Source organism: Schistocerca piceifrons, chromosome 11 (genome assembly GCF_021461385.2).
Source record: "Schistocerca piceifrons isolate TAMUIC-IGC-003096 chromosome 11, iqSchPice1.1, whole genome shotgun sequence".
Classification (NCBI taxonomy): Eukaryota; Metazoa; Arthropoda; class Insecta; order Orthoptera; family Acrididae; genus Schistocerca; species Schistocerca piceifrons.
In genome coordinates this window covers 109,863,334-109,880,699 of record NC_060148.1, presented here as the reverse complement: position 1 = coordinate 109,880,699, position 17,366 = coordinate 109,863,334, and the positions used below count along the sequence as shown (strand labels likewise).

The window sequence follows — 17,366 nt, the reverse complement described above, 5'->3', positions numbered from 1 at the left end:
CTGCTTACAAGAATAATATACAGAAGAATGGAAAAGAAAATGGAGAATGCGCTAGGTGACGATCAGTTTGGCTTTAGGAAAAGTAAAGGGACGAGAGAGGCAATTCTGACGTTACGGCTAATAATGGAAGCAAGGCTAAAGAAAAATCAAGACACTTTCATAGGATTTGTCGACCTGGAAAAAGCGTTCGACAATATAAAATGGTGCAAGCTGTTAGAGATTCTGAAAAAAGTAGGGGTAAGCTATAGGGAGAGACGGGTCATATACAATATGTACAACAACCAAGAGGGAATAATAAGAGTGGACGAGCAAGAACGAAGTGCTCGTATTAAGACGGGTGTAAGACAAGGCTGTAGCCTTTCACCCCTACTATTCAATCTGTACATCGAGGAAGCAATGATGGAAATAAAAGAAAGGTTCAGGAGTGGAATTAAAATACAAGATCAAACGATATCAATGATACTATTCGCTGATGACATTGCTGTCCTGAGTGAAAGTGAAGAAGAATTAAATGATCTGCTGAACGGAATGAACAGTCTAATGAGTACACAGTATGGTTTGAGAGTAAATCGGAGAAAGACGAAGGTAATGAGAAGTAGTAGAAATGAGAACAGCGAGAAACTTAACATCAGAACTGATGGTCACGAAGTCAACGAAGTTCAGGAATTCTGCTACCTAGGCAGTAAAATAACCAATGACAGACAGAGCAAGGAGAACATCAAAAGCAGACTCGCTATGGCAAAAAAGGCATTTCTGGCCAAGAGAATTCTACTAATATCAAATACCGTCTTTAATTTGAGGAAGAAATGTCTGAGGATGTACGTCTGCAGTACGCATTGTATGGTAGTGAAACATAGACTGTGGAAAAACCGGAACAGAATAGAATCGAAGCATTTGAGATGTGGTGCTATAGACGAATGTTGAAAATTAGGTGGACTGATAAGGTAAGGAATGAGGAGGTTCTACGCAGAATCGGAGAGGAAAGGAATATGTGGAAAACACTGATAAGGAGAAGGGACAGGATGATAGGACATCTGCTAAGACATGAGGGAATGACTTCCATGGTACTAGAGGGAGCTGTAGAGGGCAAAAACTGTAGAGGAAGACAGAGATTGGAATACGTCAAGCAAATAATTGAGGACATAGGTTGCAAGTGCTTCTCTGAGATGAAGAGTTTAGCACAGGAAAGGTATTCGTGGCGGGCCGCATCAAACCAGTCAGCGGACTAATGACCAAAAAAAAAAAAAACCTCTAAGAAGATTTCACGGCGCGGGACCTTATCCTCAGAGTAGCAGATGACCTCGCTGCCTCTTACACTCTTCAGACAAAACTCAGTCTCCCCTTACAGGCACTCCATACTGGCATTGGCCAATACGGAGTTCGAAGGTCTTCTCAAATTCAGGTTTCCTGCAGACAACAAAACTACAAAGGGAAATAAAACGTCAAGTGCAACAAGTATGTGTGCAAAAGATGCCGAACAAAAACTGTTGTCGGCTTTCTGAATCTCAGAGTAGGCAATTCTGTCACGTCCTTTTTCTTAAATATACTTAAATATTTATAATTATAGGCTGAAGTAATTTGTTCTTATGTTTTATTTCCTTCATTGCAATAACTACAAAAATGCAGAGCATTTTAGTCACCTACTGCTTTTTAGAATGTTTCACTAATATTTGGTGCTTATCTTATTTTTCTATAAAAGGAAAAATACTATTAATACTCACATAAACAATATGTTTTGATTCAGTTTCAATCTTTTTATAAAGAAAAACATTACAACATTGCTTTACCAAATTTACGAAATATTGTGGAATTTCTTCTGTAACATTTAAAATAAAAAAAAATGTTTACTTAGAGAAAATTCATATTTGACCGTATACTATTCATTTTAGAGACGTATTGTCAACATGAAGACACTCATAATACCACCCAGATACGAACAAAATGGTGGTTTTCTACTGCGGGTAAAAATGACCCACATGGTATTACCAGGGGTATGGCGAAGTCTAGTTCATTTAGTGTTAGGAAGTGATGGTTGACGCAGATCCACTTGTGGCTCAAGCATGTTCTCACATGGAGGGTGCTGTGCAAGGGGAAGGGTCTACTCAGTGACGCTGTGTTTCAGAATCACCCACAGCAGAACACGTCCAGGAGGGGAAAGAGGCTCCCACTGTGGACCTGGGCACCCTGCTGGACGCTGGAGACAGCGCTGTGGTGACTCTGGTGGCGGGCGACACCCGTCTGGCAGCCCACAGGGCCGTCCTGGCCGCCAGGAGTCCCGTATTCGCCTCTATTTTCAGCCACGGCACACTGGAGGCCACAGTCCCAGACGTGGGGGGCCAGTTGCTGCGCCATCTCGTGGCCTACATGTATACCCTGCAGGCCCCGCAGCTGGCCAGAATGGCCCCCCAGCTGCTGGTCGTGGCTGATAAGTACGGCTTGTCAGGCCTGAAGGCACAGTGCGAGCAGCAGTTGGCCTCACAGCTGTCTGTTGAGACTGCGGTGACCACAGCTGTGCTCGCTATTCGGAACTCCTGTAGCAGCCTTAAGAAGGCCGCCGCCGCCTTCATAGAGGCTCATATTTTACACGTGATGGCCACGAAGGGCTGGGCAGATGCGCTACATTGTCAGCCTGAAGATCTGATTGAAGTGCTCAAGCTGCTGTCTGAGCCAGCAGCAGAAACCAGGTAAGCACAAGACAAGCTACATGCCTACGTTGTCCAGTCCTGTGTAGTTCTGTTTGTGTGCGTGTATTTCCAGCCACTGAGTATCTTTACGTGTATGTGTGCTGCAAAATACACCATCACTGACAGACATTTTCTGATATCTCGCGATGCTTTCATTGATTTCTCATGTTAGATTAATGTTGTTGTTGTGGTCTTCAGTCCAAAGACTGGTTCGAAGGAGCTCTCCATGCTACTCTATCGTGTGCAGTACCTACTGCAACCAACATCCTTCTCAATCAGCTTAATATATTCATGTCTGGGTCTCCCTCTACAGTTTTTAACCCCCCCCCCCCCCCACGCTGCCCTGCAATACTGAATTAGTGATCCCTTGATGCCTCAGAATATGTCCAACCAACGGATCCCTTCCTTTAGTCAAGTGCTACAAATTCCTCTTCTCCCCAATTCTATTCAATACATCCTCATTAGTTATGTGATCTACCAATCTAATCTTCAGCATTCTTCTGTAGCACCACATTTCGAAAGCTTCTATTCTCTTCTTGTCCAAACTATTTATCGTCCATGTTTCACTTCCATACATGGCTACACTCCATACAAATACTTTCAGAAAAGGGTTCCTGACGCTTGAACCTATACTCGATGTTAACAAATATCTCGTCTTCAGAAACGCTATCCTTGCCACTGCTGGTCTACATTTTATATCCCCTCTACTTCGACTATCTTCAGTTACTTTGCTCCCCAAATAGCAAAACTCATCATCTACTTTAAGTTTGTCATTTCCTAATCTAATTCCCTCAGCATCACCTGATTTAAATCAACTAAATTCCATTATCCGCCTTTTGCTTTTGTTGATGTCCATCTTATATCCTCCTTTCAAGACACTGTCCATTTCTTTCGCCAGCCGAAGTGGCCGTGCAGTTAAAGGCGCTGCAGTCTGGAACCGCAAGACCGCTACGGTCGCAGGTTCGAATCCTGCCTCGGGCATGGATGTTTGTGATGTCCTTGGGTTAGTTAGGATTGACTAGTTCTAAGTTCTAGGGGACTAATGACCTCGGCAGTTGAGTCCCATAGTACTCAGAGCCATTTGAACCATTTTTCCATTTCTTTCAACTGCTCTTCCAGGTCCTTTGCTGTCTGTGACAGAATTGCAATGTTGTCGCCAAACCTCAGAGTCTTTATTTCATCTCCATGGATTTTAATTCCTACTCCTAATTTTTCTTTTTTTCCCTTTACTGCTTGCTCAATATATAGATTGAATAACATCAGGGATAGGCTACAGCTCTGTCTCAGTCCCTTCCCAAACACTGCTTCCCTGTCATGCCTGTCAATTGTTATAGCTGCCATCTGGTTTCTGTGCTAATTGTAAATAGCCTTTCGCTCCCTGTATTTGACCCCTGCCACCTTCAAAATTAGAAAAAGAGTATTCCTCTCAACATTCTCAAAAGCTTTCTCTATGTCCCCAAATCTTACAAACGTAGTCTATCTTATAAGTCGTAGGGTCAGTATTGCCTCACGTCTTGCAACATTTGTATTGAATCCAAACTGGTCTTCCCGTGCTAGCTTTCTACCATTTCCATTTGTCTGTAAAGAATTCGTGTTTAATATTATGCAGCCTTGACTTGTTAAACTGTAATATACACACCTGTTAGATTTAAAGAAGTACTAGATCCAACTGGGTTTATTACCGGATAGGTTAGCTTAAAAAAATCATCTTAGAACTAAATTATTCGTTGATTTATAAGTGGTTTTAACATTATTTGCGGTCATTACTTGTACTGAACTGCATATGTGGAAGAGGCTTATAGGTTCTGGTGTAAAGTATCTGAATAAGTGGTAAATTTGCTGTGAAGACGGCAGGAGCCATTTCAGTGGTGGACACAGTGATGTGCTGCTCACAGCAGATGTACTGTGGACACAAGATGTGTAGTGCGAGCAGCCAGGGCAGCGAGCCTACAGGCTTTATTCTGTTTGCTGTGCAATTCACCATAAATCTCTTTACTCAGTATTACATATATTGTTCTCTGCTGTCTCTGCTGGTGTTCACAATGAGATACTTACAAGTGACATATGCTGCATAAAGGAAAGATGGCGTTGATCAACAAGCGTGTAGTCCGACATTAACACCAGGAACTCTGCAGCGCAGTTCAAAGAGATCAGAAAAGAATTTAAAACTTTCCATCTCTGATGTTGTCATGACATAAATATTAAACCTTGGAAAAAATAGGTGCTGTACAGAAAACGGTCAGACTGATCGCTATTTCCACATTACTACTGCAGCTTGATTTCTATGTTTCTCCTTCACTTTCTATGTTCATTTCTGAAATATACCTACGGTTACAGAACAAACTTTGTTTATTCTCCCCAAGTAGTACAGTGTTATAAGATATACATCTTGAGATGTGTGCTAGGTTCCAAGAAGAAGGGTGCGGTGCTGAATCGAATCATGAAGAAGACTTCCGTTGCAGGACGTGACACAAGTACGTCTGCAGGAAGCTGTAGGTACTTACTCCTCAAACAGCCTGCGGCCACTTCAGGAGACAACAGACCAGTCTCTACAACTCAGAAAGATCCACAAAATGCGCAGATCCACACAACGCTTCCCATTTCCTTTCGCATTTTGTTCAGTTGTTCCAAAGGATATATGCTGTAATTTGGACATTCCCATTCTCTAGCACATTAGGAGAGGTGGTTTTATTAGTCAAAACGCTGTATGTGCTTCTTGGTGGAACATCTGTCAGTTGTCTAGCAACCTGCTGGCCTTGCTTGTACTTCTCTATGCTGTTTATAAAGACTGCCCAAAGAACTTCACAGTGTTAGGACCTTCCCTAGCCCATACATTGCAGTTACAGATACATCTCCCACAATATGAGTATTCATAAGACCTTTTGTCTCATTATCATTTTTAAATGCTATATCACTTAACAAATGCACCATTAAATTCTAATGCCCAATAGTTTTCAATTATATATATATATATATATATATATATATATATATATATATATGTGTGTGTGTGTGTGTGTGTGTGTGTGTGTGTGTGTGTGTGTGTGTGTGTGTGTGTTCAGAAATTTCCTTTAGAGACTTATATGATTTGTAGAGGGGAGTGAGAACTGGAATCCATGTCCAGAAACATACCGTTTCCCTCCTACGACGGTCTCAGTTCAGATGTTTAACTCATCCACTTCTGCTTGAGCAGCTGAGTTGGGTGTGATGCAGTACAGTTATTAGATAACAATTCGAAAGAAACACAGCGAAAGATCCCTTTATCAGCTAAGCCTCTTGTTTGTATTATCACTTAAATATTGTGTGTTCACATTACCTCAAAACAAAAAATCAACCTAGCATACTGTACATGCAGAAGGTAATGTTTAAGTTTTAATGAAAACAAATGTGCGGAACTGATAAATGGATGCTTCGTTATGTTTACTTTCGGACTGTTACATAATAACTGTACTACATCATGCCTAATTCAATTCCTGAAGCAGAATTGCATGATTTAAACATGTGAACTCAAACTGTCGTAGAATGCATACAGTACGTTTCCAGACGGGGTTCCTGTACAAAATATTACATACTCTCTCCCCTTTAAAAGTCCTAGTAGTTTGTAAAGAGAATTTCCGATGTATGCTTCCATCACTGATAGAGTTTCCATTTATCAATCTGTATTTTCTCCTCACTTGTAGCAACCACAGTTTACTTTAGTCACATGTAATGACTAATAATGATTTAATGCGTCTTTACACAACATTACATTGTCTCCTGTGTTATGTAACCCATGTCTCCTTAATTTAAATCCAACTCTTTCCTTCGTTCTACAGCAAATCTCCTTATCACAGTCTCATAGAACTGTATATATAGAATATAAGAACTAAACAGAATTTCTATTTTCATTCGAATAACAACTTACGATTACATATCTTGCATAAGTGTATGTATAGAGTACTTTGCCTTTTTTTATCTTAATGCTCAATGTTCGCTAGTTTATTGAGAATGCTCGTTGGCCAATGTGAAACAAATATATTTACTTGCCTATTTTGGTGACAGTTAAACGTATTAAGGGAATAGCTGCTCAGTATCACACATTCTGTAACCCTTGCTTCTCTAAATTTCCTTTGGTGCACAGTTCAGAATCTACTCTTCTGTAGTTTACCAACTGTGCATCCTACAGCCAAGTCCCTAACAGCTACTGATACTATCTGATGATAATGGTACAAGTTGTACATGTAAAGATTATTTCCATTTTTATCTCTGCGGGAATGTTGTTTTTATGTATTTAAACTACGCTTATGACTAGTTGTCATATCAGTTCAACCTAAATGTTGACCATAGCATGTACCTTTTATTTGTACTTTAATTCATTCAGCCTGTTGTTTGCTAAGCGATGCTTCTAGTGTGGGGGCTAAACCGATTAGCACAGGGGTACGTTCTTCGTCTCAGAGGACCCACTACTGATGTTGAAAGTGTGTGTTCTATTAGTTGTGTCTGGACAGACTCTCAGCAGCATTGTCTGCAGTGGGCTGCCCTCTGTCCTCCGTGTGTACAGAGTGACCACACCCTGTGTCTCTGCACAGCACTCCAGCCACTGGAGACAGCGAGGTCACCCCCACCAGTCAGCTGCACATGGGCCACAAAAACTGCAGCAGGGCTCCTGTTCCAGCTGCAAAGCACACAGCTACCTGCCCCACTCCCACATTTGACGATGCTTCCGTCTCTTTCCTGAGGTGAGTACTGTCGCTATACATGCACGATTTCCACATTCACTATACCACTTATGAGGGCGTTAGCCAAGTGATCTTATCCAAACACAGAATTTCACTTTATTGTATTTTTCGATAAAATAGAAGTTATAATTGTCAAGAAACGGAATTTTATTTGTTAATTTTTGATGTTTGTGTAAGCATGTATCATAGTGTTTCTCGAGATATTTTTGTGGGAACAGAGTGTGAATTACAACCTGTTCAGACCACAATTGGTCCACTCATGCAGTTATTTGACAAAGGTACCATAAACAACTTTTACTCTACAAATTTAGTGAATGAATAGGTGTGTCGGGTGAAAGCTATCATTTCAGTGGTGGTTTCCCATCTCCTAAAGTAAATTTGTATCAAATTGGTGTTACAGCTACATCTATGCATTGTAACTAAAATATTACTTTAATGCGAATAAATAATTATGTACAAGTTCGTTATGGTCGTCAAAAAGAAATGATGATGGGTCATTATGAAGGAAAAGATGTAAAAATAATATCCATCAGGAGAATAAGGTTATGGAATGTTGTAGAGTGAAGTTTAATTTGTATGTGATTTCCTGCACTGTTTCTTCAAATTAGTTTTTGACGTTTCAGTATTTAGTAAAAGCTGAAAACTTGCGCCATACTGGGTGTACAATACTTGTAAATTTGGAACAAGCGGCCTTAACTAGTAGGTCATCCTATCAAACGACCTCACTTGGCTCAAACTTTCAGCTGTCAGTTTTATTTCCATGTTTGTTTTGCAGACACTCTAATTACGTTTCACGGGATGAGCCGGAATAGCACCATTGAATGAATGGCGTCTGTAAGCGACGGAGGTTCAGTCTGCCACGAGAGCTGAATATGAGGTCGTCTAGCAGTAGTTGTTGGAAATCATTTGTTGGAACATCAGCCTCAACGAAACTGGGAGTCACACGTGCATCGTGTTGCGAGGCAGCCTAGTAGTAAAGGCGACTGCTTGTGATGAGCGAGAAATATGTATTCGACATCCTGTATGGGACAAATTTTCGGTGGTCACTACATAATGGTCAAGATGGCTGGTCATGTTAATCAGGCAATCCTCCTGCACGTGTGGTCAGATCGAGTCGTGTGTAGTGGCGTACGACGTCTTCTGTAAACAAATCCCTGCAATTGACAGTGTGTCACAGGTGTTGTGGGTACAGATCTTGACTCAGCATGGGGAAATTTCTGCGTAAATGGATCCTGATATCGACTTATATTTATGCAAATCAATTATCGATGGTAGCAGATAATGGTAGATGACTTTACGAAAAACTGTGAGTGCACATTGCATTACATTTGTTGCATATTTAAAGACCTGCTGCCTGACATTTTAAAAAGCATGTCGTGCATTGTGCAATTTTACATATAATACTGCATTGTTCTACATCACTAGTAAAATTAGTTTTGAGCTATAAAAGGAGGGTAATAACAATGAATTACAAAGTAAATTAAATTAGTTGTAGGAAATAGAGTATTAATAAATGATAGTAATTAGAACAGAAAATAGAAACATGGGAAAGGATTGATCTCCAAATATTATTTTACTGTTAAAACAAAATATAACATATAAATTATGATTTGTGTGGTTGCCATTCCATGTGGGAGGGCCTTGGCAGAAACCTTACTAAATGAAATACGTCACAAGTGATTGCGAGTGTATTTGTTTATACTGTCTATGGAGTAGTGACACTAATTAGATCTTATCTAGGGCATACTATTGCACTATTTGTGTTGCCATGGCTAGATGTAGTTACCCATATACATGTCGTATGTGTGCTGTTATCTTGTATGTCTCTGAGCATGATGTTTTTATCTTTAAGCAATGTCATAGGCTGGAGTGGAACCACAGTACCTAAAGATTCGCCTCACCATATAGCATATTCCTTAGATGTAATGAGTGTCTCAGTTCTTCAATTAGTCGTTTTCCTTCCCATTTTTAACTGTTGCATTGAAAATGCATATCAGGTAAATGAAAAAAATCACATGCGATGCCTCCTTTCTTATAGTTATCTTTTTTTGTCTGTTTTAGGTATTGAACCTCTTATAATATGAGTCTTTGTCTGATGTTATTGCTGTGCTTGTGTCATTTTCTGTTCCCGCATCTACGTCAATGTCTGTGGTGTGTCTGAGTTTGTGTCCTCCCAAGGATCGTGTTGTTGTGGTTGTTACGTGCTTGTCTGAGATCTGCCTTATGAGTTTCCTCGTCTGTAGATTTCGTGCAGTATTCTTGAAACATTAACAGTTGCGTTGCTTAGAGCACACTATTTGTCTGGGTCTCGTAGCATTTCTTTGATGTCGTTATGCTCTGTTACAGACCTTATATGTGTGAGGGTGTTGAATGTAATGTCACATGTTCAGGAGACCCTTATGCCACACATGTGCGTGTAGTACTCTAGCTAAGGCTCACTCTGTTCAAGCGCAGTCGCAATGTGAACAACGGCACGGCTTGGATCCGTATGCTTCTGATGAAGCTATACCTGTAAATTGTGGAAGAAGGAGAAAACACGATGGCCTTTGTCGGTCATCTCCCAGTCCATTTTTCAGGTCTCAAGGTGGCTGTTATTTAATTGACTCATGTCTGCAAAGTTTTCCCCTGTTATTACTGGAATCTTGTAGTGTGTACCCCTCATGACCCAGCACACCGCCGCTCTGTGGTGGATAATGACGTCAATGCGGCAAGACCCCAGAACCACACACAAGGCCTCTACTGACGTGGTGCCAAAAGCACGCAGCATTCTGAGTAGCATGCTCCTCTGTCCTAGCCTCACTGTGCTTCCATAGGCCACTGGACACAGGCAGTGTGTTTATGCACCTGCTGCGAAGCATAGTAAGGCTCCCAAGAGAGCTGCATTATATGTTTGTAGTGAATGCACAGGACCATATAGTGATTTCATTGCTAATGCACTTACTATTAAAGTCAAAGATTATGTATTTTGCACGTGAACAATGCGTATACATGCCCTCAATTAGCAACAATGACAGTATTCAATATGCTTTCTTAATATAATTAAGGCGTAATAAAATAAGCTATTGTGTGACATACGAATTTCTTTATTATTCAAGGGGATATATGGGAGCGAAAGAAGAATTGTAAAGTTTATATTTTGGTACAAAGTCCATACGTGAATTTAAGGAAACACAACGCCTGCTCCACAGAGATTCCAGTACTTCGTGCTTTGGTGAACCAGGACAATCAGCCATGGGCATGCATAAACTGTAGATTCAATTTACATTTAAAAGCCTCGTACGCTATAGGTGGACAATACAATTCACACACAGTGATACATAATCATGGAAGACAGAACACTTATTCTGAAGTTATATCACTAACTGGTAACTGACAAGCATTTGCCAAATGTCGTGCATAAAAGTAATGCAGGTGATGTAACACAAGAAGAGGTGCATGCTAACAGCCAACGAGAAGAAAGTATACAAAAAAATTATTAAAGAGACAGACCACAGCGGGAATCTGTAGAAATGCCTAGTACCTCTCTGCTTGAGGTGACAAGCAAACATGCACACCGCAAAACATACGACATCGTTAAGCACAGTGTACATACTGTCGAGGAAAAAGTTTAAAATATATTGTATGTAGTATATTCAAAATTAGTGAATCTCAGTAAAGTACGTGACAGAAAAGGAATTATACCAATTTATAGAGTTACGAAAACCTGAGGGACGCAATCCTAATAAAATATCAAAAAGCGATGGGGGAACTACTGGAGAAGGAAATAAATGTTAGAACAGAACACAAAACAAACTACGACAGTATTTAAAAGACTGGTCGAGAATTGTGTTAGTAAGGATAACAAGAAGAGAGCAGAACGTGTGTCGAGAAAGACTTTTGTTATGCATGGTTCCAATAAGCACATCGATGTACAGGTAGAAGAAAGTTAAGACCTTCCTCGCTGACGGCTGTGCGAACGCATAAAACACCTTACATAAAAGATCACAAGTTATGAAAGACTAAGTGCCTACGAACGATAACCTCAGAAACGGTGAGGCTTCGAACGTGCCAGAGTCGTCGGCATCTAGAGAAAGTGGCTGGAGGCCAGTGAATCCACGAGCAGACAGTGATGTGTTGAGCTCCCACATCTCATCTCAGAACACTGAGGTCAGAGTTTTGTACAGCAGGGCAGGTGGTGGTCTGGCGGCACAGTAGAATTCTGGTGCCGGCACAAGTGGTTCACAGCAAGAACCTGGAACACGTTGTTGAATGTGAATATGCATACTGCATGATCTGATACAAGTTTGCATGTGGATAGATTAAATCATCATTGTTGGATCTTGCCCACTCGTATCGTATAGGGTGCCTAATGGATGCTGTGTTCTCAGAATTCTACACAATAACTTAAGCATAAAACGTTAGTAGTTTTATTCCTATAAAGAAGATTGACAATACTTAACTTTAATGTAAAAAGGTGTCACAAGCGATGGGCGACATGCAATATAAACTAGTCTAGTGCAATATGCAATGTTCAGGCAAGTCTGTCTCTCAGTTTGTGGATCACAACTATCAGTTCTCGTAGCACTCTCTGCTAGGCCATGCTAATGCTGTCCACTAATGTCTGGCCGCGGCTGGCAGGAGCGTCGCCTATATTCATTTCTTGCAGGTGTCAATCCAGTCATGGTGCGGTCCTAATCAGTGCACCATTGGCCCATGTCGTTTCACTGCCTTCTCTTGTCTTGCGTTCTTCGTCTTCGTTAAAGGGGTCTTGTATTAAGTGCGACCATGGTGGGGGATGCATGAGTGTAGGCGCAACGACGGGCCGAAAGCTGTGGCTGCAGGGGACATCAAGATTCCAGCCGTACCCCGCCATCCGGCCTGTGCTCTGGCAAAAATGGCCCCCCTGGATACCACCAGAAGGGTATGCGTCCACCTCCTGGTGTAGAACATGTAGAAGGCGGCGACTGCTGTGTTGTGGGCCGATCCAGCTCTATAGGTGGGACGAGAGGGGACGGAGGAGGCGAAGGCTCCACCTCAATGGGGTCGTCCTGCAGTGTCTTGATGTGCTGTGGCCACTTTGCTATCTGGACCCGTGAATCAGGGGGAAGAGACACTCAAAAATCGTTGTGTACAGGACAGTGGCGAAGTTGATTTTGATGGCGGCACTGCAAAGCATCTGGAACTTAAAAAAGATACATGCAAGCGCCAAGTCGATGGACCATCCCATCCTTGTCGCCCACTGTTGGGTCTTGCCCACTCGCCTCGTATAGGTTGCTGCCTTCTCGGAATTCTATATAACAATTCAAGTTAATAACTTTAATAGTTTCACTTCGTTAAAGCAGATTGACAATGCATAATTTTAATGTACAAAGGTGTCCCAAACGATGAGGGACATGCAATATAAATCAGGATCTTGTGTAACATGCAGTGTTCAGGCAAGTCTGTCACAAAATTTGTGGATCACAACTATCAGTTCTCGTAGCACTCTCTGCTATGCCATGCTAATTCTGTCCACAAATGTCCAGGCGAGGCTGTCAGGAGCGGCGCTTATATACACTTCTTGCAGGTATGATGCGGCCCTAATCAGTGCACCATTGGCCCATGTCGTTTCACTGCCTTCTCTGGTCTTGCGTTCTTTTTCTTCGTTCTGGCGCTCGTGGTTATGCCAGAACCGTCACTACCACTGTAGTGGCAGCAGGCTCATCGAGACTGGACAGTGGATCACTGGAAACGTATGTTCTAGTAGGATGAATCATGTTCTTTCGGTTACATTATGCTGATGGCCATGTCCAGACATGCCATCGTCCAGGTGGACAGTTACCCAAAAGATGCACAGGTCCATATATGCTGCACAGTGAGAGCCGGAGTATGTGGTGGGTGCTATCACCTGGGCTTAAATGACATCTGTCACCGATGCCACCATGACAGCTGAGGATTACCTGTACACTAATGCGGATAACCTGTACATTTTCATGCTTTATGTCTTCCTCAACGACTATGACCCTGTCACGAAGACAGGATTGTGGTACAGTGACTGGAGGAGAATGATACTGAACTCCTCTTGTCTCGTCCACATAATTTGCAGCGTGTGAACCTGATGGAACACATCTGGCTCGCTATCAGACGTCACCTCCACGAATACAAAGCAGTAGTCCATAATTTTCGAGAGCACGGTGTTGTGTAAATGTAGAGATAACACACACATAAATTTAATCAGAATTATGCACAGGAAGGCTAAATAAGGGTGACAGTTACACTGAATCTGATTCTTTGGCATTACACATTGCACACTACAAGCAAAGCAAAGTAGGTGCCAACAGAACAGTTAGTGGCCGAGGACGGAATGCAACAGCAGGCATAGTAAGGAATTACACAACATGTCCCCACTGTCCTCTGTCATCCCCCTCACCATAGAGGATTTCTCTGCATCTACTATCCAGCATGGTAGCCATCCATCTTGGGCAGCTGTCAGGTACCGTCTTGGTCCTTGCCCCCTAACAACACAGGGATCGCACTGCTGATGTTTGAGCTGCAAACACCCCACATTTGCCAAGCAGTACATGCCCATCTTCTTGGGGAATCAGGACTCCTGGTCACAGCCATCATGCCAGGTGGCCTTTGCTGTGGCTGGGTGGCGCCTGTGGAGAGACCCTCTGACCAGAGTGCGTGGCATCAGGGCGCACGGCCTACAATAAAGTGCACCAAGTCATCTCTTGTTGGTGACTGGCGCCAGCAGTCTCTAAGAAGGGCAGGGTAAACTACAATGTTGACAGATATGATCCTGAATTGTTCTCCTCCGTAGTTACACCATGAGAGGAAGAAAGGAGTATGGAAAAGAGAGAACATTGTTCGCCAAGTTATTTAGTCTGCAGCAGAATAGATGAGCACTGCTTTCTGGCTATAAAGCCTCTATTTTCTTTATCAAGAACCTGGAGGACGAGTTTGACGAAGTGGCTGTATTATCGAAAATGAGAAATGCGGCAGTCCTAAATTAGACAGTATCCTGAGCCCAGCCCTGGGCGTTGCTCGCCTGTGACCTGCTCAGTCATATTCCTCTTCCTGTCATCCCCCATCAACATGGTCCCCCACAACATGGTCGAGGGGAATATTTTCCACCAGGACCTTCTCTTGCAATCTGACGACAAGCACCACACCAATTTAGAACAGTGGGGTGTTCACTTCATTCGGCATATCTATACAGGACTGAAAAACAATAGGGTTGCTACTGGTGCCTACATCTTGCCCTTTGAGGTTGGTTCATTTCCCAAAAAATCAAGGTGATGGTATATCGATGTGATGTAAAACCATACGTCCTACCCCCTATATGGTGCTTGAACTGCTGGTAATTTGGGCATATGTTTTCCCACAGCAATTCCAGCACCACATGTTGATACTTGCAAACCGTTACAACATTCTCCTTTCAAGGCAACAATTTCTACCCGTAATGAAATGGCAAACTTTTGCATGGTAAGAAAACACACTCATAACCAACTAACTGTATAAAACACGTAAGCACGTTGAGTAAAAGCCTTAAAAGGTACTGAATAGAAAAAACACACAACAGTTCTTGCTGGCTATACACAATATAAAATAATCCACTACGGCATACATTAACAACCTTGCTTGATTATAGCCATATATACATAAACACAAATTTACGTAAGTTAGAGCTTCCAGATGAGCAGGAATTCCTTATGCAATTGACTAGTTCTTACTACGAGGAAAAAGAAATTTTTTCTTCTTTCTTGGAGTACCTTTTACATGTGAGTCTAGTAATACCAGTTATGGTAGGCGAGAGAATGGATCACTCTTAGTGCCTTGCATTTTAAACAGTACAACCATTGGTGCCTTAGACTTTCACAGACATAGCAGAGGCTAACAGTCGAATAAACCCGTAGGTGGCCGGCCGCGGTGACCGAGCGGTTCTAGCCGCTTCAGTCCAGAACCGCGCGACTGCTACAGTCGCAGGTTTGAATCCTGCCTCGGGCATGGATGTGTGATGTCCTTAGGTTAGTTAGGTTTAAGTAGTTATATGTTCTAGGGGCCTGATGACCTCAGATGTTAAGTCTCATAGTGCTCAGAGCCATTTGAAGCAAACCCGTAGGTAAGCTGGGAGAGGAAAGAAGCAATCCGAACCCCAGATTTACTCTGACTCGCCCCCCTTCGGTCCTCAAAAGGGGACAAACGGACCTCCCTTTCTAAGACGCTGAATGAATGGCGGGAAATCCCCAAAATATACGGTTGATATAATTAACATGAATAAGTACATTGAATTCAATTAAACTTCAGAAAATCTGTAACAATCAGTACTCAACTTCTGGTGCGTTACGACTCCCAGGCTGAACCAACGCAACACCTCTGCCGAGCCGCCCGCTGCCAGGCATTTCAACGGACGCAGGAAGGCGCGCCGATTTTCAGAACCTCCTCGCCGGTCGACAGCATACGGCCGAACTGCAAATTAGGCCCCTCGCAGACCCACGCTCAGGAAGACTCCTTTCGCGACGAGCAGTTAATGCCGCATACCATGGAGCCGCTGTTCGCGTCGCTTACGCTGATGCCGCGGTCTGCGCGATGTCCCTCTGGCACCAGCAGAGAAGTCGCTTCTTCATGCCGCAACTGCAAACTCTCCACAAGAGCCCATACAGCCAAATCATAAACCCACGCGAACAGCCCACTTTTCCCCTTTCCCTCTAGAGGGAGACACCGAAGCCTTCAATTGCGACAACAGCACCACCGTCAGAGAAAGGAGGGCGACTGCTTCACGCTACGTGCTGTGGCGCGCTTTTCAAAGCTAACTTTACTATGGCTCACCAGTGGTCCCAACACCACCAGTCCCTAGCAGTTCCAGGTCTGAGGACGAGGTGGAGATCGTAGAATCCCTCAAGGTCCTAGATCTTGCTGACGCTTCAGATGCAACAGTCCTGGATACCAGCACTCATGGTGACACTGAGGCATAAACTGTCTCCTTGATCCCTTCATGCATTCCCAAATGACTGACTACCTATTGCTCCAGTGGAACTGCGGTGGTTTTTTGTCCCACCTCGCTGAATTATGACAACTTTTGAGCATTACATTTGCGTTTTGCATTGCTTTTCAGGAAACGTGGTTTCCTGTGATGTCGACCCCAGCCCTTTCTGCCTGACATGGGTACTACAAAAAATGTACTGACTGTGACAGACTGCAAGGTGGAGTCTGCATCTATCTATGTCTGTAGCGAACCTATGCCCTTTGAAACACTTTTAGGAGCTGTGAGGACAATGCAGGAAATTACCATCAGCAATACATATACCTCCCTCCAGACGATGAAGTTTTGCACCATGTATTAGCTGCCCTAATTTCTCAAGTCCCACCCCCACCCCCACTTTTCCTACTTCTGGGTGATTTTAATGCCCCTAACTTTGTTTGGGGTGGAATCAAGATTGCTGCTGTGGTAAGGTTTTCAGTTATCTACTAACTCAGCTCAGTTTTTGCCTCCTCATTACAGGTGCCCCCAATCACTTTAGTGTGGCATATGACACATACTGAGCCGTTGATCCCTTGGTTTGCAGTCCTGGTCTGCTCCTTTATATCCACTGGAGATCTCACGACGAATTGTGTGGTAGTGACCACTTTCCACTCTTTCTGTCCCTACCCCAGCATCGCCTGGACACTTGCCCATATGGGCTCTTACCAAGGCTGAATGGGATGCTTTCAAGTGCACTACAACTGTAGAATCTCCTTTTTATAGGACCACCATTACTACCATTGTTGCCCAAGCTGAATCTTGAATCTCTAGTTCCTCAGGTTGCCCCAGTGGAAGTCAGTGCCTTGGTGGTCACTCAAAATCGCTGTGGCCATTAGAGACTGTAGGTGGGCCCTTAAACATCATAAGCACCATGGATTTCTAGAGCACGTCATTGCCTTCAAACAGCATCATGTCCAGGTATGTCAGCTCATTGAATGATGGTAGTATTGGGGACGATACAACTCCACCATTGGCACAAGA

The 17,366-nt window shown here is 42.9% G+C and overlaps 1 protein-coding gene across 1 annotated transcript in view; it reads left to right on the top strand.

Moving 5' to 3' along the window:
* Positions 1-2,128: 2,128 nt before the first annotated feature.
* Positions 2,129-17,366, top strand: part of LOC124720144 (poly [ADP-ribose] polymerase tankyrase-1-like) — a 31,278-nt gene continuing 16,040 nt past the window's right edge. The window contains exons 1-2 of the mRNA XM_047245447.1: positions 2,129-2,684; positions 7,253-7,402. Coding sequence (XP_047101403.1) covers positions 2,365-2,684; positions 7,253-7,402 — 470 coding nt within the window. The 5' untranslated portion in view covers positions 2,129-2,364. The remainder of the gene's footprint in view (positions 2,685-7,252; positions 7,403-17,366) is intronic.